A 27774-nucleotide genomic window follows, 5' to 3' on the forward strand; every position below is an offset into this window, starting at 1 on the left:
GGGTGGTTAAGAAGGTATTTAGAATGCTGACCATCATTGCTCAGACCATTGAGTGTAGGAGTTGGAACATCACGTTGAGCTTGTACAGAATGATGGTGAGGCCACTTTTGGTTTTGTGTGTACAGTTCGAGTCACCCTGCTTCAGGAAGGTTTTATTAAATTGAAGAGGTTTCAGAAAAGATCTACTAAGATGTTGCTGTGACTGGAGGGGTTGAGTGAAAAGGATAGGCTGGGACTTTTTCCCCTGGAGCAGAGGAGGTTGGGAGGTGACTTTATCAAGGTTTATAATATCATGAGGGGTCTGGATAAGGTGTTTAGCAAAGGTTTCTTTCTCTAGGCTGGGAGAGCTCAAAGTGAGGGGTCATGTTTTCAAGGTGAGAGGAGGAAACTGTGAAAGGAACCTGAGGGGCAACGTGTTCACACAGAGGGTGGTCAGTTGCAACATTAAAAAGATTTGGATCAGTACATGAATAAGAAAGATTTGGAGGGATATGAGCCAAATGCAGGCAAGTGGGATTGCTTTATTTTGAGAAACTTGTTCAGCACAGACATATTAAACCGAAGGGTCTATTTCTGTGGCATATGAGCCTATGACACTGAATTGGGATAGGGAAGGGCAAAGTCTTGGGGTTTTTGGCTTTTCAATTACAGTCCATTTTCCAATAAATGTTTGTTTCCCAAAGACGCCGTCTCTGTTCCTGGACTTCAATTTTAGTCACAGCCAAATGTCTCATATTCTGGGGCTTCAGTGAGAGTTTGCTGTGAGTCTGCCTGGGGATCCCGTCCCATTCACTACACATGGTTTGAGAAGACCCCATTTGAAGATTCAATGATCTCTGACACCAACAAACTGGATCTACATTGTCAATCCTTCACGCAACAACATCATCTATATTACTGCACAGCCTCAAATACTCAGGGAACAAAACCCAGTGAAATTGTTCATGTCTCAGTTCCCAGTGTAGCAGAGAGTGGCTGGAGTTACATGATATAAATCAGCAGCATCAGTAAGTTTTATACAAACATTGAGGCTGACACACCTATTCAATGTTTATTCAAACTGCTCATTGGTTAATGTTCTTCCATATTTACAAATAATTGCACTTCATCACATTACGACTCTTTGATATTTGAACAATTTTGGGCAAGGTGTTAATTTATTTTTGATAATGGGCAAAAGTGTAATAAAGCTCCAGAAAATGCAGAAATGCTGTGCTCCAACTTTGTGTTACATCTCACAGCTTTTGGAGATGCCGGTATTGGACTGGGGTGTACAGTTAAAAACCACACAACACCAGGTTCTCGTCCAACAGGTTTAATTGGAAGCACTAGCTTTCGGAGCACCACTCCTTCATCAGGTGGTTAAGGAGGACACAATTGGAAGGCACAGAATTTATGGCAAAAGTTTACAGTGTAATGTAACTGAAATTATACATTGAAAAATACCTTAATTGTCTGTTGAGTCTTTTATCTGTTGAATACCATGATAGTTTCACTTCTTTCATGTGTAAATCACAAAACATTTTTTTTAAAGTTATCTTCTCAGGTTTACTGTAACAATTGGTGTTAGCCAGATAATATGTTGAAGGTGTTAGACTGCTGTGATCCCTTTCTATGCCATAATGTTTAGACTGATTCTCATCTAAAAAGTGAGTTTACAGAGTCTTACATGAATTCATGCAGTTTTTGAGCAAAGTACAATGTTACTCTTGTAAGTACAAATTCACCCCACAAAGGTATATGTATGTGTGTGTGTGTGTGTCTGGGGTGGAGGGGGGGCGAGTTGTGAATGTGAGAGAGAGTATATGTGTCTGTGTATGTGAGTGGAGAGTGTCTAAGTCTGTGAGGGGGTGCATGTGTAAGTGTGGGAGTGTGTGTGTCTGTAGGGGTGTGTGTGTGTCTGGGGTGAGGGGTTCTGAGTGTCTATCGGAGAGAGTGTATATGTGTGTATGTGAGTGTAAAGTGGTCTGTCTGTGAGAGGATGCATGTGGAAGTGTGTGTGTCTGTCGGGGTACGTGTGAGTGTCTGTGTATATGTGAGTCCGTGTGTTTGGAGTGCCTGTGTATGTGTGTGTGTGTGTGTGTGTGTGTGTGTGCATTGGAGTATCTGTGTGTGTGTACCGCGCAATGGTGGTCACCTGTAACGTGACATGAATCTAAGGTCCCGGCCGAGGCCCTCCCTTTGGGTATGGAACTTCGCTATCAGCTTCTGCTTGGCCAATTTTCACTGCTGCCTGTCCTAAAGTTCGTCTTGGAAGATGGTCACCCGAAGGTCCGAGGCCGAATGTCCTGGACCACTGAAGTGTTCTCCAACTGGGATTGTTGTGTGGTGCCCATTTATCTGTTGCCATACCTTCTCAGCTCACAGCTTGTGTGTATCATGGCATGTGACCTGAGGGGATAATGGTATCAGTCTCCATCTTAGTCAGGGTCACATCAGGCATGACATGGTGATGGAAATGTGTCAGGGTTTGTAACTGATTACCTCAGTTTCAGCCCAGACCCTGAAGTGTCTGTGGCTGTGAGATATGTTTAGGCCAGATGCTGTTATCAATGTCTTTTGATTTGTCAGTATTACAACATCCACACTTTGTTCTCATGTGACAGGAGCTGACGTAAAGACTACATCATTGGGTCTAAATACCATAGTGGAGGCAAAACTCCCAGTGGAAGCTCACCCAGCAATCACAGGATATTACAGGACAGAGCAGGGGCTGCTGGATCCCCCAAGAATACATTGTCCAGTGGGGGCAGTGACCAGCTCAGTGGCTGGAACTTTCTTTTATGTTTGACAATGAGGAGAAAGGAGATCTTAGTAATATAGTCCCATCCAACCTCAGGCTTTCAAATGCTTTAATACGATTGCAGGAGCAAGAATGTCCAGGCAAGGAACAAAAACAAATTGTATTCAAACTAGATCATTGCCATGTCTCTCCAGACAGGGAGAGTTATAGCAAAACGAATTCAACAAAATCCATTATTCACAACACGTCCTGAGGTTCCATTGATGAAGAGTGCTCTCTTGGTTGTCTGTAACTGAGACTCAGATGAAGCTGAATATTACCTTATGTCTCAATAGGAAGGGAATATACTTGTGACAAATCCTCAACAAAATCACCAACAGCAACAGGAACATCGTCAGGACCCAAGTCTGTCGGGAAAAGGTAGAACAATTTCATTGTCGATATTTCCATCAGCATTGATTCCAAGTGAGAATAAGTGATTTCACTTAACGGCTTACAATAAGTTTCAATTTTTGACGATAATTTATCAGAATGTAAATGGGACCAGTATTCTGGCAGGCAGATTTGCGACTGCAACACAGCTGCATTTAAACTAAATTGCGGGGGAGGGGGAGGGGACAAACTGGAAGTTTAAGAAGGAAATTGAATGGAAAGTTAAGACAAGGGAGGTCAAGAAAGACAACGGTATCAATGAAGCAGAAAACTCAAAAAGGAATCATAAGGTTGAGTGAAATGGGGGTTAATAGGAAGGGTGAGGGCAGTAACAAATTAAAAATACTATACATGAATGCACGAAGTATTAGAAATAAGATGGATGAGCTTGAGGCTCTTTTGGAAATTGGCTACGATATTGTGGGGATAACTGAGACGTGGCTTCAAGTAGACAGGGCCTGGGAAATGAATATTCAAGGCTATACGTGCTATCATAAGGACAGACTGATGGGCAGAGGTGGGGTGGGGTGGCAATGTTGGTAAGTGATGATATTCAGTCCCTTGCGCGGGGGGACCTAGAATCAGGGGATGTAGAGTCAGTGTGGATAGAGCTGAGAAATTCTAAGGGTAGAAGGACCCTCTTGGGAGTTCTCTCCAGGCACCCAAACATTATTATGGATGTAGGGTGTAAGTTGAATAAGGAGCTGAAATTGGCCTGTCGCACTGAAGTTCCTACAATTGTTACGGGGGATTACAACATGCAGGTAGACTGGGAGAACCAGGATGGTATTGGACCTAAAGAAAGAGACTTTGTGGAGTGCCTCTGAGATGGATTCTAGAACAGCTGGTGCTGGAGCCTACCTGGAAGAAGGCAATTCTGGATCTGGTATTGTGCAACGAACCAGAATTGATCAGGGACCTAGAAGTGAAGAAGCCATTAGGAGGCAGTGACCATAATACAATAAGCTTTGATCTGCAATTTGAAAGGGAAAGGGTACAATCGATAGTTACAATACTTCAGTTGAATAAAGGGAACTGTGGAAATATGAGGGAGGAGCTGGCCAACGTTCAATGGTGCAATACCTTAGCAGGGATGACAGTGGAGGAACAATGGCAGATATTTCTGGGTATAATGCAGAAGATGCAGGATCAGTTCATTCCAAAAAGGAAGAAAGATCCTCTGAGGAGGCAGGGGTGGCCATGGCTGATGAGGGAAGTTAAGAAATATATAAAGTTAAAAGAGAAAAAGTATAACATAGCAAAGATAAGTGGGAAAATGGAGGACTGGGAAGCTTTGAAAGAACAACAGAGGATTGCGAAGAAGGAAATATGCAGAGAAACAATGAGGTACGAAGGTAAACTGGCCAAAAATATTAAGGAGGATAGTAAAAGCTTTTTTAGATATGTGAAAGGGAAAAAAATGGTTAAGACTAAAATTGGGCCCTTGATGACAGAAATAGGGGAATATGTTACAGGGAATAAAGAAATGGCAGAAGAGTTGAATTGGTACTTCAGATCTGTGTTCACTGGGGAAGACACAAGCAATCTTCCTGAGGTAACAGTGGCTGAAGGACCTGAACTGAAGGGAACTTATATTTGCCAGGAATTAGTATTGGAGAGACTGTTAGGTCTGAAGGTTGATAAGTCCCCGGGGCCTGATGGTCTACATCCCAGGGTACTGAAGGAGGTGGCTCGGGAAATCGTGGATACGTTGGTGATTATTTTCCAGAGTTCGATAGATTCAGGATCAGTTCCTGCGGATTGGAGGGTAGCTAATGCTGCACCACTTTTTAAGAAAGGAGCGAGAGAGAAAGCAAGAAATTATAGATCAGTTAGTCTGACCTCAGTGGTGAGAAAGATGCTGGAGTCTATTATAAAGGATGAAATTACGACACATCTGGAGAGCAGTAACAGGATAGGTCAGAGTCAGCATGGATTCATGAAGTGGAAATCGTGCTTGACTAATCTTCTGGAATTTTTTGAGAATGTAACTCTGAAGATGGACAAGGGAGATCCAGTGGATGTAGTGTACCTGGACTTTCAGAAAGCCTTTGATAAAGTCCCACATAGGAGGTTAGGGAACAAAATTAGGGCGCATGGTATTGGGGGCAAAGTCTTAACTTGGATTGAAAATTAGTTGGCTGACAGGAAACAAAGAGTCGTGATAAACGGCTCCCTATCGGAATGGCAGGCGGTGACCAGTGGGGTACCGTAGGGATCAGTGCTGGGACCGCAGCTTTTTACAATATATGTTAATGATATAGAAGATGGTATTAATAGTAACATGAACAAACTTGCTGATGATACAAAGCTGGGTGGCAGGATGAAATGTGAGGAGGATGTTAGGAGATTACGGGGTGACCTGGACAGGTTCTGTGAGTGGACAGATGCATGGCAGATGCAGTTTAATGTGGATAAATGTATGGTTATCTACTTTGGTGGCAAGAATAAGAAGGCAGATTATTACCTAAATGGAGTCAAGTTAGGTAAAGGGGCAATACAAAGAGATCTGGGTGTTCTTATACACCAGTCAATGAAGGTAAGCATGCAGGTACAGCAGGTAGTGAAGAAAGCTAATAGCATGCTAGCCTTCATAACAAGAGGGATTGAGTATAGAAGCAAAGAGGTTCTTCTGCAGCTTTACAGGGCCCTGGTGAGACCGCACCTGGAATATTGTATGCAGTTCTGCTCTCCAAATTTGAGGAAAGACATTCTGGCTATTGAAGGAGTGCAGCGTAGGTTCACGAGGTCAATTCCTGGAATAGCGGGACTAACTTATGTTGAAATATTGGAGCGATTGGGCTTGTATACTCTTGAGTTTAGAAGACTGAGAGGGGATCCGATTGAGACGTAGAAGATTATTAAAGGATTGGACACTTTAGAGGCAGGAAACATGTTTCCACTGATGGATGAGTCCCGAACCAGAGGACACAGCTTAAAAATAAGGGGTAGGCCATTTAGGACAGAGATGAGGAGAAACTTCTTCTCCCAGAGAGTGGTGGCTGTGTGGAATGCTCTGCCCCAGTAAGCAGTGGAGGCCCAGTCTCTCGATTCATTTAAGAAAGAGTTGGATAGAGCTCTCAAGGATTGTGGAATCAAGGGTTATGGAGATAAGACAGGAACAGGATACTGATTGAGGCTGATCAGCCGTGATCATAATGAATGGTGGTGCAGTCTCGAAGGGCAGAATGGCCTACTCCTGCACCTATTGTCTGTTATCTATTATCTATTGTCTCTGTTTCCTCATTTTAAACCATTATTCCCAAACTGAGAGGGTGGGAGGCTGTCTGGTTCCAGCTGGTTAAGCCTTGCCTGTTAGAAGGTGCAAGGAGCAGTGTGGGATGATGATATTCTGAGTTCCTCACTCACTGAAGAGACATCTCATCCACTGGAATATTACACCAGACTGCAGTGCTCCTGCAAATATCCATCCACATCGAATAATCCTCATTTATAACAAGATGCTGTGCATTGCAGGACGTGCTACTGAAATATGTTTCATTTGGCCTTTATATATTGTTCAAGTCAATCTTAAATTAAACTGTTATTTAGTTTTCCTACGTAACTCCCTGAGCTGTACTGCATTACTTTGCAACAATACACTGCAGTGTAAACATGGGATAAATGTTCAAAACATCAAGCAGTCTTGTTTCCTTCAAATGATTTTGTATTTCTTCTGTTTTACACAGTTACGTTGTCTGGGATGTGATACGCTGGGTACTCTTCACTCTCCTGGTGATTTGTTCTGTTTCAGTCACAATGTTTACACAAAAACATTAGGTGAGCATCATGGCCTTTACACGAATGATTTTGAGCACTCTAAGTTCCCCATCAATGAGGTGGCCCTGGGTGGAGGGGTTTCGAATCAGGAGACACAGTTTGAGAAGAATGGCTTGATCATTTGGGACTGAGATGAGCAGGAATTTCTTCACTCAGAGGGTGATGGTTTGTTGGAATTCTCTGCCCCAGAGAGCTCTGGAGGCACAAGCCTTGAGTATATTCAAAACAGAGATGAATAATGTTCTGGGTAATAAAGGTAGGCAGGGACGTGGGGTTAATGCAAGAAAAATGGTATTCAGGCAGAAGATCTGCTCTGATCCAGGTGACTAATGAGGGAGCATTGAGGGGCTGGATGGCCTACACTGGTTCTGCCTCATCTCTCCATGATGACCTCATGCTGTTAGATGCTGTACCAGCATCCACCACTTCCTCTGGCAGATCATTTCATACACACACCACCCTCTGCATGAAAACATTACTCCTCAGGTCATGTTGAAATAATTTCCCTCTCACCTTCAACCTCTGCCCTCTAGGTCTGGACACTCCTAGAGATGAAGAAGACCTTGGCTGTTCACCCTGTCCATGCCCTCGTTTAAATCTCATTGGATAATATAGTCATGTGTTCTAATCTGGAACAAAGACAATGTAAATGTTGTTGGGTAGAGAGACAAGTGAGTTAGTGTGTAAATGTTTGTTTGGACAAAACCTTGTTATCTGTTCAAATATTAAGATACGTTTGTTGCTGCTCGAATGAATTGATCTGTTCAGCATTTATTGGTATGTACAGCTCCCATGCAGATATTAATAAACATTTAAACACAGAAACCTGAGTCTTGTCTGATCTGAAGAGGAAACACAGCATTGAATCCCCCTTTCTGGGGCTCTCATAGAACAGAGGAGGCGTCAGAGAACAACAGGAGGTGGGGTTATCCCAAGTCACTGTCACTTTGTCCTTCACATGGGGAGGGTTAGGGCCAAAAAGGGCTTTGTAATTCTCAAAGACATGGCTCTGATGGGAAATTAGGGACATAATGGCTATAGAGAGAGAGTGAACAGAAACGATGAGATGACAAAAAGTCATTGGATCCACGGGGACAGCAACAATAAAGAGAGGAAGAAGGATCATTCTGCACCACAGGTAGAGTCTGTTGTTAATTCACAGAAACACCCCACTCCCGGTGTCTTCTGGATATGGAGCACCTTATCGAAACTACTAATAGTTCTGAAGAATAATCAATGGACCCATAACAGTAACTCTGCTCTCTCTACACAGACATTGCCAGACCTGCTGTGTTTCTCCAGCAATTTCTGTTTTTGTCACAAAGACACTCAGTTGACACTTCACCTATCCTGACACAGTCACTGCACAATAACTGTGTAAAATGACAGACAATCAACTACAGTGTGCGTGTGGAGTCAGTAATTTATATATTGGGAGGGGGAGGGAAGCTGCAGTAAAATTCTATCAATTTGAAACCTATTCGGGGCAATTGCATCCACCATGCATCCACTGATTCAGTCCTATCACTGGCATCAAATTACACTTCAACAACAGGTCACTCATTGTCCAAAAATAAACATTACAGGTGATGGCCTCAAGCAATTATTGCCAACAACATTGTTCACCCTCAGGGTCTTGTTAACAAGGCGAATTTAATCAGACAAGATAATTTTGAAGTGGCACTTGGGTTTGGTATTTCTGTAATGCAGTGCATGGCAAACAGTGGAAGACAGCAATTCTCAGTTACAATGGTCATACACTGAATTGTCAGTCTGTGAGGGGATACACTGCAATGTGCAGGGTGCTTGGTTGTGCCGATGACATTTGGATGAAGATGCCACACTTCGGACATCCGAATGGGCTTATGACATGGACAACATTTCCCCTGAATTTTCACACACTCTCTCTCTCCCTCACACACAGATACACACGTCTTCTCTGTTCCCCTCTCTCCCAACCTCCCTTAAGACACACAAACACACACACATAGAAGTCTATGGGGTGAACTCTATTTGCAAATTTGTATTTGCAGATACTTTCTATTGTGTTCAAAAAACACACAATCTATAGGTAGTCAGTCAATGTGACATTTCCTAAATTCCAACCCAAACAATAAAACCAGTCTGACTCCAGGTTGGGACACATGCTCTAACTTCATCCCTGTAATACATTGTCTGAGCTGAGATGTCATTTCTTCATTTACTGATAAATCCTTAAGATATATTGGGGCAGTGTATCAAACAGGTTCATGATCAACGAGAAATGTAACTAAGAATTATAGAATCCCTACAGTGCATCAAGAGGCAATTTGGCCCAACTGGTCTGCACTAGCCATCTGATGAACATCCCACCAGACCCAGTCTCAGGCCTCCACTCTGTTCCCATAGCAACACATTTCCCATGGTTAATCCACCTAGCCTGTACATCACTGGGCATTATGGGCAATGTAGCATGGCCTAACCTAAACATTGTTAGACATTGGGAGAAAACTGTAGCACCTGGAGTAAACCCACACTGACTCAGAGAGAACGAACAAACTGCACACAGACCGTCACCCGGGGTTTGAACTCAACCCAGGTCACAGGGACTGTGAGGCAGCAGTGCTAACCACTGACACACTGTGCTGTCCATTTTTGAGAAGTAAACGTGTAAAAAACACGTTTTCATACTTGTTACGTGGTTTGATGTTCATTGTCTTTTGACACTAAAAGAAAAAAAGTGTTAATGTTATCGAGGATGTGTGATAGATACTCACGGATGTCCAATGAGATTCAGTGTTAGTTACTTTTGTCTGTAAATTAGAGAGAGAGCTGCCCTGGGACAGGACTTACTGAAGGCTAATGTTGTGGGTCCTGGTCCATTTGAAGGACATTGTTTGATGTGGATGGAACAAAGAGTGGACAGATTTATAGGGGTCCTGTCTGAATGTGATGTAGTTTACAAATTTCAAAGAGGAACATAGAACATAGAACATTACAGCGCAGTACAGGCCCTTCAGTCCTCGATGTTGTGCTGACCTGTGAAACCAATCTGATACCCATCTAACCTACACTATTTCATTCTCTTCCATATGCCTATCCAATGACCATTTCAATGCACTTCAAGTTGGTGAATCTACTGTTGCAGTCAATGCATTCCACGTCCCTACTACTCTGAGTAAAGAAACTACCACTGACCTCTGTCCTATATCTATCACCCCTCAATTTAAAGCTATGTCCCCTCATGCTGGCAACCACTAACTGAGGAAAAAGGCACTCACTGTCCACTCTATCTCACCCTCGGAATATCTTATATGTCTCAATCAACTCACCTCTCAACCTTCTTCTCTCAAACAAAAACAAAGTCAAGTCCCTCAGCATTTCCTCATAACACCTTCCCTCTATACCAGTCAACATCCTACTAAATCTCCTCTGAAATCTTCCACATCCTTCCTATAACGTGGTGACCAGAATTATGCGCAATGACTTCTTAACAATCCTATCGACCAATGTGGCAACTTTCAAGGAGCTATATACATGGACACTGAGATCTCTCTGCTCATCGACACTAATGAGAATCTATCCATTAGCCCAGTACTCTGCATTCCTATTACGCCTTCCAAAGTGAATCACCTCACACTTATCCACATTAAACTTCATTTGCCACCTCTCAGCCCAGCTCTGTAGCTTATCTATGTCCCTCTGTAGCATACAATATCCTTCGTCAATATCCACAACGCCACCAAACTCAGTGTCATCCGCAAATTTACTAACCCATCCTTCTATGCCCTCATCCAAGTCATTTATAAAGATGACAAACACCAGTGGACATAAAACAGATCCTTGTGGTACACCACTGGTAACTGAACTCCAGGATGGATATTTCCCAACAAGCACCATCCTCAGTCTTCTTTCAGCTTGCCAATTTCTGACCCAAACCATTAAATCCCCCTCAATCCCACGTCTCCATATTTTGTGCAAAGGCTGACCGTGAGGAGCCTTCTCAAATGCCTTCCTGAAATCCATAGACACCACATCAACGGCTTTACCCTCATCCACCTGTTTTGTTACCTCTTGAAAGAACTCAATCAGGTTTGTGAGGCATGACCTACCCTTCACAAACTGTGTTGGTGTTGACTATACCTAATCAACTTATTCACTTCTAGATGATTATGGATCCCATCTCTTATAACCCTTTCCAACACTGTACTGACAACTGAAGTAAGGCTCACTGGTCTATAATTACCAGGGTGGTCTCTACTCCCTTTGTGTACAATGGAACAGCATTTACTATCCTCCAGTCTTCAGGTACTGTTCCTGGAGATAATGATGACATAAAGATCAAAGCCAAAGGGTCAGCAATCTCCTCCCCAGCTTCCCAGACAATCCACAGAGAAATTCCATCTGGCCCAGGACGCATCTATTCTTACACTTTCCAGAATTGCTAATACCCCACCCTTGTGAACCTCAATCCCATCCAGTCTAGCAGTCTGTATCTCAGTATTCTCCTCAACAACATTGTCTTTATCTACTGTGAATACTGATGAAAAGTAATCATTTAGTGCTTTTCCTATCTCAACTGACTCCATGCACCAATTCCCCCACTAGCCTTGATTCACCCTCATCTCGCTCCAGTTGTTCTTTTATTCCTGATAGAGCTGTAGATAGCCTAAGGGTTTTCCTTGATCCTATACGCCAACAACCTCTCATGTCTCCACCTGGCTCTTCTTATCCCTGACTTTAGGTCTTCCCTGACTACCCTGACACTCTCAAGCGCCCTAACTGAGCCATCACATCTCATCCTAACATATGCCTTCATCTTCGTTTTGACAAGATATTCAACTTTCTAGGTAAACCACAGCTCCTGCGCTCAACAACTTCCTCCCTGCCTGACAGGTACATACTTATGAGGGATCCACAGTAGTTGTTCCTTGAATAAGCTCCGCATTTCAATTGTGCCCATTCCTTGAAGTTTCCTTCCCCATCCTATGTATCTTCAATCTTGTCTAATCATATTTTAATTGAATTGCTCCCTGCTATAATTCTTACCCTGTGATATATACCTCTTCCTAGTACAGACAAAAACTGAGACAATGGATTAGTGGTGCTGGAAGAGCACAGCAGTTCAGGCAGCATCCAAGTCGCTTCAAAATCGACGTTTCAGGCACAAGCCCTTTTGTGCCCGAAACGTCGATTTCAAAGCTACTTGGATGCTGCCTGAACTGCTGTGCTCTTCCAGCACCACTGATCCAGAATCTGGGTTCCAGCATTTGCAGTCATTGTTTTTACCGAAACACTGAGAGAAGCTTTGTCAATTAATCTACAGGGCACATCGCAAAGGACCAGAAATAACAGTTATCATTTAAACTGCTGTAAACTGGCGCTAACGTTCCTACAGCACGGAACATTCCAGATAGTCCTGGAACTGTGTGACAAATAACTCAAGAGTCAAGGAATATATCATCAAGTGTTATAACGGGGGACATTAACAAACTCTTCCAAAAGCCTTCAAAAAGTTCATGAACTTTGTCATTGGGAGGGAGATGTCTATCACAGTGACTCACCGCCAGATTTCTACACCCCGACTAGTGCTCATATACGATAATCAGAGCTTTAAATAGGGTGGACAGTGAGAGCCTTTTTCCTGGATGGTGATGGCTAACACGAGGGGACATCGCTTTAAATTGAGGGGTGATAGATTCGCGACAAATATAGGGGTAGTTTCTTCAGTCAGAGAGTAGTAGGGATGTGGAACGGCCTGCCTATAACAGTAGTAGACTCATCCATATGAGGGCAGTTAAACCGGCATTGGACATAAACACTGATAATAATGGAACAGTGGAGATTAGATGGGAATCAGATTAGTTTCGCAGGTCAGCACAAAATCGAGGGCTGAAGAGCACTTAGTGTGCTGTAACGTTCTATATTCTGTGTTCTATATATGTACACACTCTCTCCCTCACACCCATAAGCACATCAACTCATCCATGATGTTGTTAGCTTCACGCTCAATCATTCCAACATCATTCCAGCTGGCCTTGAATCTTCCCAACTTACACTCATCTATATCTCTCCTCCAGTTTTACATTATTGAAGATGCTGTATGAATCCAACTTGCCATATTCAATAACACACTAATAACAAGGTTTGGAAAGAAATGAATGTGCTTCTCAGCTCACTGTATTTAGAAAGCTGCAAATCCACCTATCATTCTGGAATAATTTGAACTTCTATCCCACACCCTACAATTCAAGTTAACTTCAAAGGAATTGAATAATTTTAAAATGGTATCAAATTAAAATTTAAATCTGGTAAAATAATTTTTCCCCAAAATTACTTTATTTCTGAAAATGGTTCTATCAGCAGCATGGTGCACGTGAATGGCTCATTGTAAATGAACACACATTCAGTTTGGGCCCATTCCATTAAACCCTCAAACAGGTTCCTGGTCAATGAGGAATGTAACTGAAAATTCTAGAATCCCTACAGTGCAGAAAGAGGCCATTTGGCCCATCTGGTCTGCACCAGCCATCTGAAGAACTTCCCACTAGACCCAGAACCCCACTCTGTTCCCATAGCCACACATTTCCCATGGCTAACCCACTGACACTGCACATCCTTAGACACAATGGACAATTCAGCATGACCATTCCACCTAACCTGCATATGGGTTGACAGTGGGAAAAGAACTTTAGCAACTTGAGGAAACCCACACAGACAGATGAAAAATGTGCAAAATATACACAGACAGTCACCCAAGGTTTGAAACGAACCCAGGGAACTGGGGCTGTGAGACAGCAGTGTTAACCAATGAGACACTGTGCTGTCCATTTCTGAGAAGTTGAGGTGTAAAAAATAAGTTTCCACACTTGTTGCATAGTTTGATGTTCATTGTCATTTGGCATTATAAGAAAAATGCGAATATTATCAAGGGGAATGTGTGATAGATACCCATGGATGTATAATGAGAATAAGTGTTAATAAACAGGATATTGTGGGTGGCTCACTCTGGGTCATTCAAGGCTGTACTGAGAGTTTTCAGACCCAGCCCTTTGATCACAATCTCTGGGAAGGAAACATCCTGGGACAGGCTCATGTCCATGTTGTGGGTAGGTCACTGCACCATTCCAGAGCAAATGGGACATCCATCCGAATGGGGGAGGGGATTTGTGGCAGCTCCAGGTCCTGCAATTGTTTGTCTCAGAAGAACGGTCTTTTAAAAACTGCTGAGTGTCTGTCTACCAGGATATGGCTTTGACACTGAGCAAGTCACTTTACAGGATCCCAGACAATTAGATCAGATATTCTTCACTTTGTTAATAACTGCTGCCTTCACTGTTTCATCACAGAATCTAATTTTTCAATCTGGTCTATTTTTCCAACTGATTCTACAGTGCACATGTCATTCTGGGGCTGGGGGATCCCTGCTCTCTGTTTCTGACACTCAGACACTGGTGACCAGACAGCAGAGGGGTTTCATCCCATTGGGGTATTAACCTCCAAATGTTTCCAAGTGTTCTCCAGGAGTTTACCCAACGTATTGTTTCTGTTTCCCAGACAGAGCATTGCGATGGTCCTCGTTGGTTCAGTCTCTGGGTAATGACTCCAGTGATTCGCCTTCCATATTAAGGGTTAAGGTGGGGGAACTGCCTTCAGCATTGTGGCTGGGGATGAGCACGGTTGGTGAAGGGTGTCAGTCCCTTTGATCTTCTCAAAGGTGAAACCCTGCATGGTTCACCAGACTCACTCATCATCAACCATGTCCTGGTGAATACAAAGCCCCATGTTAATCGGTTCACCAGAGGGATCCTCACCTTGGAATTGAAGCTCACTCCCAGTTATTCAATCACAGCTCACTTCCCCCTGAATTGTTTCTCTCTTGTTGAGTTCCTTTCTCTGCCTGAAGTCGGCCGCATGTCTTGTTTACTTGGATCTAGTGGAAATCAAACAGAGGGTATCCTTCTCCGGCATATCTAGGAGTTCAGATCCTGACACAATAATTATTCAACACTAACAGGAGGCAGATTCTGCAAACAGACAAAATGTTCAAAACAGTTCTTTTTTAGCTGCATGATTAATTTTTGGAAAAGAAATCTATATTTGCCAAAAATTATTGTTGAAATTTGAGAACATGAGAGAATAAGCTAGTTATCATTCACCTGAGATTTCACGATAAATACTAAGCTTGGGTCAACATTACCTTGCACCTAATGCATTAACTGTCTTGATTTCAGGATTTTCTATTGTTTCAATGAATATGAAGTTAGTTCTTCTATTGAATATAACTGATCGAAGAAAAATGTCTTTAGGGTTAAATAACACCCTCTGGCTCACTGTGGTCTCAGAAGCTGGTTTCCGATATCCTCTTACTCATTTAACTTCATGTAGACATTGCAGTCCACACTTACTTCAAAGTTAGAAACAGAGCTGAGAGACTGACATCATGAACTTTGTGAATAAATCAATGTGGACTTTGATTCTCCTCATCTGTTCCATTCCCGGTGAGTGATCATCTGAGTTGTATAATCAGATAACCAATGTTTCTTGAAGGTAAAAACAATGACTGCAGATGCTGAAAACCAAATACTGGATTAGTGGTGCTGGAAGAGCACAGCAGTTCAGGCAGCATCCAACGAGCAGCGAAATCGACGTGAAGGGCTTTTGTCCAAAACGTCGATTTCGCTGCTCGTTGGATGCTGCCTGAACTGCTGTGCTCTTCCAACACCACTAATCCAATGTTTCTTGAAGTCCGGTGTGTGGATATTGCAGTGGAAATGTTTAAATTGCTGAAGATGTATGAAGTGATAAAGGCAGAGGTTGTGACACAATGGGTAACATTGTTATTGCCATGTCAAATGCTGAGAGTTTGATTCTCATTCAGCACGTTTTGCAAAGGAATGTGTATTCTCACAAAGCCAAACCGGTTTATTATCAACCTGCAAATCTTTCCAACATGCCCAGGGCAGGGAGCAGGACTGGCTGAGATTCCAAGTCATGGTTCTTCAATGCAGGTTGCCACCCTTCACATTGCAACAACTCAGGCAAGTGATAAGCTGCAGAAAACAGACACAGCATGTGCTTTGTCTGCCCCATGCATACCTGTACAACATTACAAAATGTACTGCCTCTCCTGAACATATCATCATCCCAAGTGGCAGAGTCCCCAAATACTTCAGAGCAGCATTAATTATCAATTAAATAAAAAGGACAAATAATGTTGATATCAAATCAAAAATAAAGCATCATAATTATCTTAATTTGCCCAAAATTTTCAATGTTCAATAACCACTAAAACTGGGGTGGAAATAAGCCCTCAAACAAAACATCTTGAGTTGGCTTTTATTTCTGTTATTTTAGTTTAGAAATGCAGTTCATTAAGTTTTCATCTGTGAGGCTCAGTCACAAAAGCAGATGGACGTTTTACACTTCTCTTTGCATAACAAAGCTTTTTTTCCTTTCTGTCTAAGTTGAATCAGGCTGTTTACTATCTTTCAATCCCATTGGTTTCCATGTTACAATGTAACACTGCAATCAAAGTATTGTTCTTCACTGCAATCTCTCCACTAATGATTTTGAAACACTCAAGATTAAAATTCCCATGTTGTATGACTCTCGGCTACAACACAATGAATTCTGTTCCATGAAACCTTCCTGAAACATGTTGTGGCTCTGACCCACCAACTTCATGCAGAATACTTCACAGATAGAAACCTGAAGTGTGCATCCCACTGGTTTCACAATTCTCTTTCTTTCAAAGCTTCCTTTATCCAATAAGGTCTCTGTTTCCTGGCTTTCATCACCTTTCATCATTCATGTATCTTCCTCCCTTTCTTCTCTCTTCTCCATCTCTTCACTGAGGTTGAAAACCATTTTTGTCATTTTGTTTGAGAATTCTTCCCACACAAAGGACGGTTCTCCCAACAAGCCCGTTAGTCTGCTATTTATTGAAGTAAATTTACCACGTCATCAACAGGCTGCTCCTCTTCCACACCGGGACACAATGTGTCAGCAATTTAAACATTTTCTCATTAAGCATCACTCAGGAAAAGTCAGTAAATAATTCTGTTATTTTTCTCTCCTCACACTGACAACAATGTGTGATTACAAACCATCCTGCCTTTACTGCCCTCAAGATCCTGCACATTAATGTCTCTCTCCCATTGTGAACCATCCCTTGCTGAACTTCAATTCTCTTCTTCTCCCATTTGAGGTCTCCCATCATCATCCTGGGTCACCTGTCGTATCTACCCCATGAGCTTTGGAAATGTAGCCCCTGAGCCCACCATAAGTCTACACACAGCCCCTTCTCCTCCATTCACAGAAAGGACCATTCAGCACCTGTGCCCTCCTTTAACCGATCCCCAGCCGACTCCAATCCAGGCCTGTCACTCAGGCTGCTCTCCGGGGGACAACATTTCGATGATGTCACACACGGTTGAGATAGAGCCCACAGCAGGCAGCACAAACCCAGTTTCAAGATTGTCCCAAAGCTCGACCAGTGGGGAAAGAAAATATTCTGACTGTTTCAATCATACCGTGGGAATTTGGAACAGCCTGATGCTTTGATAAGGGATTAACTTCACCATGAGCTAGATGCAATGGAGCTGATTAAAATGTATTAAGGAGTTTTTTTCCAGTCAAATTTCTGAAATATTGTCTGCTCCGTTTCAGATGCTTTATGGGCAGAGAAACACGTAACGGGAATTTTGGGAAGAGCGATCACAATATCTTGTCACTACGAAGCACGGTGGTACCAATCAAACACAAAATATTGGTGTCAAGGATGGACTCGTCAGTGTAAGTTTATAGCAACGACAAATTGGCCAAATGGGAGAATATCAATCACTGATAACAAAACACAAGGAATATTTCTTGTCACAATCAAGAATCTTCAATGGGGAGATGCAGGATGGTACAGCTGTGGGATTGAGGCTCCTGGCCTTGACCTAATGTTTAATGTAGAGCTGCACATCTCTGACGGTAAATGTTTCAGTGATTTTTTAAAATTACTCTCAGCTGATATGTCTGATCAGTGTTTTCTCCAGGAAGAAACCTAGCCAAGTATTGAAGGATATTTGATCTTTGATCTCTCAATAATTGTTTCTTCCCCACAGAAGCTGTCTCTGTTCCTGGACTTCGATATTTATCCCCATTTACTGTCTCATGTTCTGGGGGCTCAGTGACAGTCTCCTGTGATTCTGCCCGGGGATCTCTCCCCATTCACTACACATGGTCTGAGAAGACCCCATCTCAAGATTCAAAGATCTCTGACACCAATAAACTGGAGCTACATTGTCAATCCTTCTCACAGCAACATCATCAATATTACTGCACAGCCTCAAATACTCAGGGAACAAAACCAAGTGAAATTGTTCATGTGTCAATCAACAATGTAACAGAGAAGAACTGCAGTTATAAAATAAAAACCAATGGCATCGGTAAGTGTGATGCACATGTTTAATATCTCACTCTGCCAAACTGTAAGTTATAAAATGCACTCCACTTGTTTCATTGTCTGTTCTGATTTAAACCAATACTCTGTCCTGAAGTTGGAAAATAAACAGGTGCATAAAATACTATCCACAGCATGTTGATGCCAGCATGTTGGGGGTTCCAGTTCCCCTTCGGGGTTAAAATTCAGCTGGATCCCACTGCCTAGTAGGGAGAAGTAATGCTGTGCTGTAGCAGGTGAGACAGTGTCGATGAGGTGACAAACTGAGAACCTGTTCCCCCTTTAGGAATGGCATCATTTGTAAACTATTTACAGAATAGAGGTTCTCCTGGTGTCTGAGCAAGCATTCATTCCTCAATCAATGTTATTAAACACAACCAGATTTTTGAGAGAATTATTTCAATGTTTTTGCTTGCATGCAAATTAATTTCTAGATATTGCTGCATTCCAAGAACAGAGACAGCTTGTGTGGGAAAGAAACAATTATTGACAGATTAAAGATCAAATATCCTTCAACACTTGGTCAATTTTCTTCCTGTATAAGTCACTGATCAGATATACTTGTTTTACTTGCACATCCACAAATATCATTTATTGTATCCGTTTCTCCCGATGCGGTCTCCTCTACATTGGGGAGACTGGGCGCCTCCTAGCAGAGCGCTTTAGGGAACATCTCCGGGAGACCCGCACCAATCAACCACACCGCCCCTTGGCCCAATATTTCAACTCCCCCTCCCACTCTGCTGAGGACATGGAGGTCCTGGGCCTCCTTCACTGCCGATCCCTCACCACTGGACGCTTGGAGGAAGAACGCCTCATCTTCCGCCTCGGAACACTTCAACCCCAGGGCATCAATGTGGACTTCAACAGTTTCCTCATTTCTCCTCCCCCACCTCACCTTAGTTCCAAACTTTCAGCTCAGCACTGTCCCCATGACTTGTCCAGACTTGTCCTACCTGCCTATCTTCTTTTCCACCGATCCACTCTACCCTCTCCTCCCTGACCTATCACCTTCATCCCCTCCCCCACTCACCCATTGTACTCTATGCTACTTTCTCCCCACCCCCACACTCCTCCAGCTGTTCTCTCCACGCTTCAGGCTCACTGCCTTTATTTCAGACGTTATAATGGAGTTATGACAGGGCCAACATTTCCCCTGAGTTTTCACACACTCTGTCTTGCGCCTCTCTCTCTCACCCACACACACACTGTCACACCTATGCACTCTGTCTCTCTTTCCCTCAAATACAGACACTCACAGCCTCCCTCTCCCTCTCTCCCTCATCCTCCCACACTACACACACACATGTGCACACATTCAAATACACATTCAAGTCTGTGGAGTGAATTTACATTCTATTTTGTTCAAACGGCATAAATCTGAAGGCAGTCAATTAAGGTGACAGTTTATAAATTCCTACTTTCAAAAAAGACAGTCTGACTCCAGTTTGGGACACAGACTCTAACCTCATCCCTGTAATGTATTGTCTGAGCTGAGATGTCACTTTTTTTTATTAACTGATAAAACCTTAAGATATATTGGGACTGTGACTTAAGAGAAATTCTGGGATTTACATATTAATCAATGGAAACCTGCCTTCCCATTCTAGGTGATTACAGACTTATCAGCAATCTCAGTTTCTCTAATACATTGCATCCGTCATGTGACACTTTGATCTTTTACTTTTAAATCCTGTGCCCTACGTATCCTGCCCCACTGGCTTCCTGACAAAGGAGCAGTGCTCTGAAAGCTTGTATTTTCAAATAAACCTCTTGGACTATAACCTGGTGTTATGTAGTTTCCAACTTTGTCCACCCCAGCCCAACAGCAGCACCTCCACATCCTGAACCTTCTTGCCAGTGGCTCATATCCAGCAGACAGTGAGTGCTGAGCCTGAGTCTGAATGACAGTTGCTCATCTCTCCAAGGAGACAGCTAGACACACGGCTCGGGATTGATAGTGATGGTTGATGTCTCCATCCCCATTGATCCAGTTTAACGACTGATCAATTGGGTCAATGGGCTGAGGAGTGCCAGATGGAGTTCATTTTGTTCAATGTGAGGTATATCCTTTTAGTACAACACAACAGGATAGGACTTATACAATTAAAAGTAGGACCCTTTTAATTGAGTAGTGCTGTTGAACAGACAGACACTGGGATCTTTGAAATTTGCATCACAAGTAGAGAGGGTGGTTAAGAAGGTATTTAGTATGCTTACCATCATTGCTCAGACGATTGAGTGTAGGAGTTGGAACATCACGTTGAGCTTGTACAGAATGATGATGAGGCCACTTTTGGTTTTGTGTGTACAGTTCGAGTCACCCTGCTTCAGGAAGGTTTTATTAAATTGAAGAGGTTTCAGAAAAGCTCTACTGAGATGTTGCTGTGACTTGAGGGGTTGAGTGATAAGGATAGGCTGGGACTTTTTCCCCTGGAGCAGAGGAGGTTGGGAGGTGACTTTATCAAGGTTTATAATAACATGAGGGGTATGGATAAGGTGTTTAGCAAAGGTTTCTTTCTCTCGGCTGGGAGAGTTCAAAGTGAGGGGTCATGTTTTCAAGGTGAGAGGAGGAAACTGTGAAAGGAATCTGAGGGGCAATGTGTTCACACAGAGGGTGGTCAGTTGCAACATTAAAAAGATTTGGATCAGTACATGAATAAGAAAGATTTGGAGGGATATGAGCCAAATGCAGGCAAGTGGGATTGCTTTATTTTGAGAAACTTGTTCAGCACAGACATATTAAACCGAAGGGTCTATTTCTGTGGCATATGAAGGTATGACACTGAATTGGGATAGGGAAGGGCAAAGTCTTGGGGTTTTTGGCTTTTCAATTACAGTCCATTTTCCAATAAATGTTTGTTTCCCAAAGACGCCGTCTGTGTTCCTGGACTTCAATTTTAGTCACAGCCAAATGTCTCACATTCTGGGGCTTCAGTGAGAGTTTGCTGTGAGTCTGCCTGGGGATCCCGTCCCATTCACCACACATGGTTTGAGAAGACCCCATTTGAAGATTCAATGATCTCTGACACCAACAAACTGGATCTACATTGTCAATCCTTCACACAACAACATCATCTATATTACTGCACAGCCTCAAATACTCAGGGAACAAAACCCAGTGAAATTGTTCATGTCTCAGTTCCCAGTGTAGCAGAGAAGGGTGGAGTTACATGATATAAATCAGCAGCATCAGTAAGTTTTATACAAACATTGAGGCTGACACACCGATTCAATGTTTATTCAAACTGCTCATTGGTTAATGTTCTTCCATATTTACAAATAATTGCACTTCATCACATTACGACTCTTTGATATTTGAACAATTTTGGGCAAGATGTTAATTTATTTTTGATAATGGGCAAAAGTGTAATAAAGCTCCAGAAAATGCAGAAATGCTGTGCTCCAACTTTGTGTTACATCTCACAGCTTTTGGAGATGCCGGTATTGGACTGGGGTGTACAGTTAAAAACCACACAACACCAGGTTCTCGTCCAACAGGTTTAATTGGAAGCACTAGCTTTCGGAGCACCACTCCTTCATCAGGTGGTTAAGGAGGACACAATTGTAAGGCACAGAATTTATGGCAAAAGTTTACAGTGTAATGTAACTGAAATTATACATTGAAAAATACCTTGATTGTCTGTTGAGTCTTTTATCTGTTGAATACCATGATAGTTTCACTTCTTTCATGTGTAAATCACAAAACATTTTTTTAAAAGTTATCTTCTCAGGTTTACTGTAACAATTGGTGTTAGCCAGATAATATGTTGAAGGTGTTAGACTGCTGTGATCCCTGTCATGCCATAATGTTTAGACTGATTCTCATCTAAAAAGTGAGTTTACAGTCTTACATGAATTCATGCAGTTTTTGAGCAAAGTACAATGTTACTCTTGTAAGTACAAATTCACCCCACAAAGGTATATGTATGTGTGTGTGTTTATGTCTGGGGTGGAGGGGGGGCGAGTTGTGAATGTGAGAGAGAGTATATGTGTCTGTGTATGTGAGTGTAGAGTGTCTAAGTCTGTGAGGGGGTGCATGTGTAAGTGTGGGAGTGTATGTGTCTGTAGGGGTGTGTGTGTGTCTGGGGTGAGGGGTTCTGAGTGTCTATCGGAGAGAGTGTATATGTGTGTATGTGAGTGTAAAGTGGTCTGTCTGTGAGAGGATGCATGTGGAAGTGTGTGTGTCTGTAGGGGTACGTGTGAGTGTCTGTGTATATGTGTGTCCGTGTGTTTGGAGTGCCTGTGTGTGTGTGTATGTGTGTGTGTGTGTGTGCATTGGAGTATCTGTGTGTGTGTATAGCGCAATGGTGGTCACCTGTAATGTGACATGAATCCAAGGTCCCGGTTGAGGCCCTCCCTTTGGGTATGGAACTTCGCTATCAGCTTCTGCTTGGCCAATTTTCACTGCTGCCTGTCCTAAAGTTCGTCTTGGAAGATGGTCACCCGAAGGTCCGAAGCCGAATGTCCTGGACCACTGAAGTGTTCTCCAACTGGGATTGTTGTGTGGTGCCCATTCATCTGTTGCCATACCTTCTCAGCTCACAGCTTGTGTGTATCATGGCATGTGACCTGAGGGGATAATGGTATCAGACTCCATCTTAGTCAGGGTCACATCAGGCATGACATGGTGATGGAAATGTGTCAGGGTTTGGAACTGATTACCTCAGTTTCAGCCCAGACCCTGAAGTGTCCAGGCAAGGAACAAAAACAAATTGTATGCAAACTAGATCATTACCATGTCTCTCCAGACAGGGAGAGTTATAGCAAAATGAATTCAACAAAATCCATTATTCACAACATGTCCTGAGGTTCCATTGATGAAGAGTGCTCTCTTGGTTGTCTGTAACTGAGACTCAGATGAAGCTGAATATTACCTTATGTCTCAACAGGAAGGGAATATACTTGTGACAAATCCTCAACAAAATCACCAACAGCAACAGGAACATCGTCAGGACCCAAGTCTGTCGGGAAAAGGTAAACAATTTCATTGTCGATATTTCCATCAGCATTGATTCCAAGTGAGAATAAGTGATTTCACTTAACGGCTTACAATAAGTTTCAATTTTTGACGATAATTTATCAGAATGTAAATGGGACCAGCATTCTGGCAGGCAGGTTTGCGACTGCAACACAGCTGCGTTTAAACTAAATCGCGGGGGAGGGGGAGGGGACAAACTGGAAGTTTAAGAAGGAAATTGAAGGGAAAGTTAGGACAAGGGAAGTCAAGAAAGACAACGGTATCAATGAAGCAGAAAACTCAAAAAGGAATCATAAGGTTGAGTGAAATGGGGGTTAATAGGAAGGGTGAGGGCAGTAACAAATTAAAAATACTATACATGAATGCACGAAGTATTAGAAATAAGATGGATGAGCTTGAGGCTCTTTTGGAAATTGGCTACGATATTGTGGTGATAACTGAGACGTGGCTTCAAGTAGACAGGGCCTGGGAAATGAATATTCAAGGCTATACGTACTATCATAAGGACAGACTGATGGGCAGAGGTGGGTGGGGTGGCAATGTTGGTAAGGGATGATATTCAGTCCCTTGCGCGGGGGGACCTAGAATCAGGGGATGTAGAGTCAGTGTGGATAGAGCTGAGAAATTCTAAGGGTATAAGGACCCTCTTGGGAGTTATCTACAGGCACCCAAACATTATTATGGATGTAGGGTGTAAGTTGAATAAGGAGCTGAAATTGGCCTGTCACAATGAAGTTCCTACAATTGTTACGGGGGATTACAACATGCAGGTAGACTGGGAGAACCAGGATGGTATTGGACCTAAAGAAAGAGACTTTGTGGAGTGCCTCTGAGATGGATTCTAGAACAGCTGGTGCTGGAGCCTACCTGGAACAAGGCAATTCTGGATCTAGTATTCTGCCACGAACCAGAATTGATCAGGGACCTAGAAGTGAAGGAGCCATTAGGAGGCAGTGACCATAATACAATAAGCTTCAATCTGCAATTTGAAAGGGAAAGGGTACAATCGATAGTTACAATACTTCAGTTGAATAAAGGAACTGTGGAAATATGAGGGAGGAGCTGGCCAACGTTCAATGGTGCAATACCTTAGCAGGGATGACAGTGGAGGAACAATGGCAGATATTTCTGGGTATAATGCAGAAGATGCAGGATCAGTTCATTCCAAAAAGGAAGAAAGATCCTCTGAGGAGGCAGGGGTGGCCATGGCTGATGAGGGAAGTTAAGAAATATATAAAGTTAAAAGAGAAAAAGTATAACATAGCAAAGATAAGTGGGAAAATGGAGGACTGGGAAGCTTTTAAAGAACAACAGAGGATTGCGAAGAAGGAAATATACAGAGAAAAAATGAGGTACGAAGGTAAACTGGCCAAAAATATTAAGGAGGATAGTAAAAGCTTTTTTAGGTATGTGAAAGGGAAAAAAATGGTTAAGACTGAAATTGGGCCCTTGAAGACAGAAATAGGGGAATATGTTACAGGGAATAAAGAAATGGCAGAAGAGTTGAATTGGTACTTCAGATCTGTTCACTGGGGAAGACACAAGCAAACTTCCTGAGGTAACAGTGGCTGAAGGACCTGAACTGAAGGGAACTTATATTTGCCAGGAATTGGTATTGGAGAGACTGTTAGGTCTGAAGGTTGATAAGTCCCCGGGGCCTGATGGTCTACATCCCAGGGTACTGAAGGAGGTGGCTCGGGAAATCGTGGATACGTTGGTGATTATTTTCCAGAGTTCGATAGATTCAGGATCAGTTCCTGCGGATTGGAGGGTAGCTAATGCTGCACCACTTTTTAAGAAAGGAGCGAGAGAGAAAGCAAGAAATTATAGATCAGTTAGTCTGACCTCAGTGGTGAGAAAGATGCTGGAGTCTATTATAAAGGATGAAATTACGACACATCTGGAGAGCAGTAACAGGATAGGTCAGAGTCAGCATCGATTCATGAAGTGGAAATCGTGCTTGACTAATCTGGAATTTTTTGTGAATGTAACTCTGAAGATGGACAAGGGAGATCCAGTGGATGTAGTGTACCTGGACTTTCAGAAAGCCTTTGATAAAGTCCCACATAGGAGGTTAGGGAACAAAATTAGGGCGCATGGTATTGGGGGCAAAGTCTTAACTTGGATTGAAAATTAGTTGGCTGACAGGAAACAAAGAGTCGTGATAAACGGCTCCCTATCGGAATGGCAGGCGGTGACCAGTGGGGTACCGTAGGGATCAGTGCTGGGACCGCAGCTTTTTACAATATATGTTAATGATATAGAAGATGGTATTAATAGTAACATGAACAAACTTGCTGATGATACAAAGCTGGGTGGCAGGATGAAATGTGAGGAGGATGTTAGGAGATTACGGGGTGACCTGGACAGGTTCTGTGAGTGGACAGATGCATGGCAGATGCAGTTTAATGTGGATAAATGTATGGTTATCTACTTTGGTGGCAAGAATAAGAAGGCAGATTATTACCTAAATGGAGTCAAGTCAGGTAAAGGGGCAATACAAAGAGATCTGGGTGTTCTTATACACCAGTCAATGAAGGTAAGCATGCAGGTACAGCAGGTAGTGAAGAAAGCTAATAGCATGCTAGCCTTCATAACAAGAGGGATTGAGTATAGAAGCAAAGAGGTTCTTCTGCAGCTTTACAGGGCCCTGGTGAGACCACACCTGGAATATTGTATGCAGTTCTGGTCTCCAAATTTGAGGAAAGACATTCTGGCTATTGAAGGAGTGCAGCGTAGGTTCACGAGGTCAATTCCTGGAATAGCGGGACTACCTTATGTTGAAAGATTGGAGCGATTGGGCTTGTATACTCTTGAGTTTAGAAGACAGAGGGGATCCGATTGAGACGTAGAAGATTATCAAAGGATTGGACACTTTAGAGGCAGGAAACATGTTTCCACTGATGGATGAGTCCCGAACCAGAGGACACAGCTTAAAAATAAGGGGTAGGCCATTTAGGACAGAGATGAGGAGAAACTTCTTCTCCCAGAGAGTGGTGGCTGTGTGGAATGCTCTGCCCCAGTAAGCAGTGGAGGCCCAGTCTCTCGATTCATTTAAGAAAGAGTTGGATAGAGCTCTCAAGGATTGTGGAATCAAGGGTTATGGAGATAAGACAGGAACAGGATACTGATTGAGGCTGATCAGCCGTGATCATAATGAATGGTGGTGCAGTCTCGAAGGGCAGAATGGCCTACTCCTGCACCTATTGTCTGTTATCTATTGTCTATTGTCTCTGTTTTCTCATTTTAAAACATTATTCCCAAACTGAGAGGGTGGGAGGCTGTCTGGTTCCAGCTGGTTAAGCCTTGCCTGTTAGAAGGTGCAAGGAGCAGTGTGGGATGATGATATTCTGAGTTCCTCACTCACTGAAGAGACATCTCATCCACTGGAATATTACACCAGACTGCAGTGCTCCTGCAAATATCCATCCACATCGAATAATCCTCATTTATAACAAGATGCTGTGCATTGCAGGACGTGCTACTGAAATATGTTTCATTTGGCCTTTATATATTGTTCAAGTCAATCTTAAATTAAACTGTTATTTAGTTTTCCTACGTAACTCCCTGAGCTGTACTGCATTACTTTGCAACAATACACTGCAGTGTAAACATGGGATAAATGTTCAAAACATCAAGCAGTCTTGTTTCCTTCAAATGATTTTGTATTTCTTCTGTTTTACACAGTTACGTTGTCTGGGATGTGATACGCTGGGTAGTCTTCACTCTCCTGGTGATTTGTTCTGTTTCAGTCACAATGTTTACACGAAAACATTAGGTGAGCATCATGGCCTTTACACGAATGATTTTGAGCACTCTAAGTTCCCCATCAATGAGGTGGCCCTGGGTGGAGGGGTTTCGAATCAGGAGACACAGTTTGAGAAGAATGGGTTGATCATTTGGGACTGAGATGAGCAGGAATTTCTTCACTCAGAGGGTGATGGTTTGTTGGAATTCTCTGCCCCAGGGAGCTCTGGAGGCACAAGCCTTGAGTATATTCAAAACAGAGATGAATAATGTTCTGGGTAATAAAGGTAGGCAGGGACGTGGGCTTAGTGCAAGAAAAATGGTATTCAGGCAGAAGATCTGCTCTGCTCCAGGTGACTAATGAGGGAGCATTGAGGGGCCGGATGGCCTACACTGGTTCTGCCTCATCTCTCCATGATGACCTCATGCTGTTAGATGCTGTACCAGCATCCACCACTTCCTCTGGCAGATCATTTCATACACGCACCACCCTCTGCATGAAAACGTTACTCCTCAGGTCATGTTGAAATAATTTCCCTCTCACCTTCAACCTCTGCCCTCTAGGTCTGGACACTCCTAGAGATGAAAAAGACCTTGGCTGTTCACCCTGTCCATGCCCTCGTTTAAATATCATTGGATAATATAGTCATGTGTTCTAAT

The 27774-nt window shown here is 42.9% G+C and overlaps 1 protein-coding gene across 1 annotated transcript in view; it reads left to right on the forward strand.

The window, feature by feature from the left end:
- Positions 1 to 27276, forward strand: part of LOC140467125 (polymeric immunoglobulin receptor-like) — a 54298-nt gene extending 27022 nt beyond the window's left edge. The window contains exons 4-8 of the mRNA XM_072563192.1: positions 15367 to 15432; positions 17597 to 17914; positions 18049 to 18372; positions 23279 to 23363; positions 27120 to 27276. Of these exons, the coding sequence (XP_072419293.1) occupies positions 15367 to 15432; positions 17597 to 17914; positions 18049 to 18372; positions 23279 to 23363; positions 27120 to 27276 (950 nt within the window). The remainder of the gene's footprint in view (positions 1 to 15366; positions 15433 to 17596; positions 17915 to 18048; positions 18373 to 23278; positions 23364 to 27119) is intronic.
- The last annotated feature ends 498 nt before the right edge of the window (positions 27277 to 27774 follow it).

This window comes from Chiloscyllium punctatum, chromosome 45 (assembly GCF_047496795.1).
Source record: "Chiloscyllium punctatum isolate Juve2018m chromosome 45, sChiPun1.3, whole genome shotgun sequence".
NCBI classification, from domain to species: Eukaryota; Metazoa; Chordata; class Chondrichthyes; order Orectolobiformes; family Hemiscylliidae; genus Chiloscyllium; species Chiloscyllium punctatum.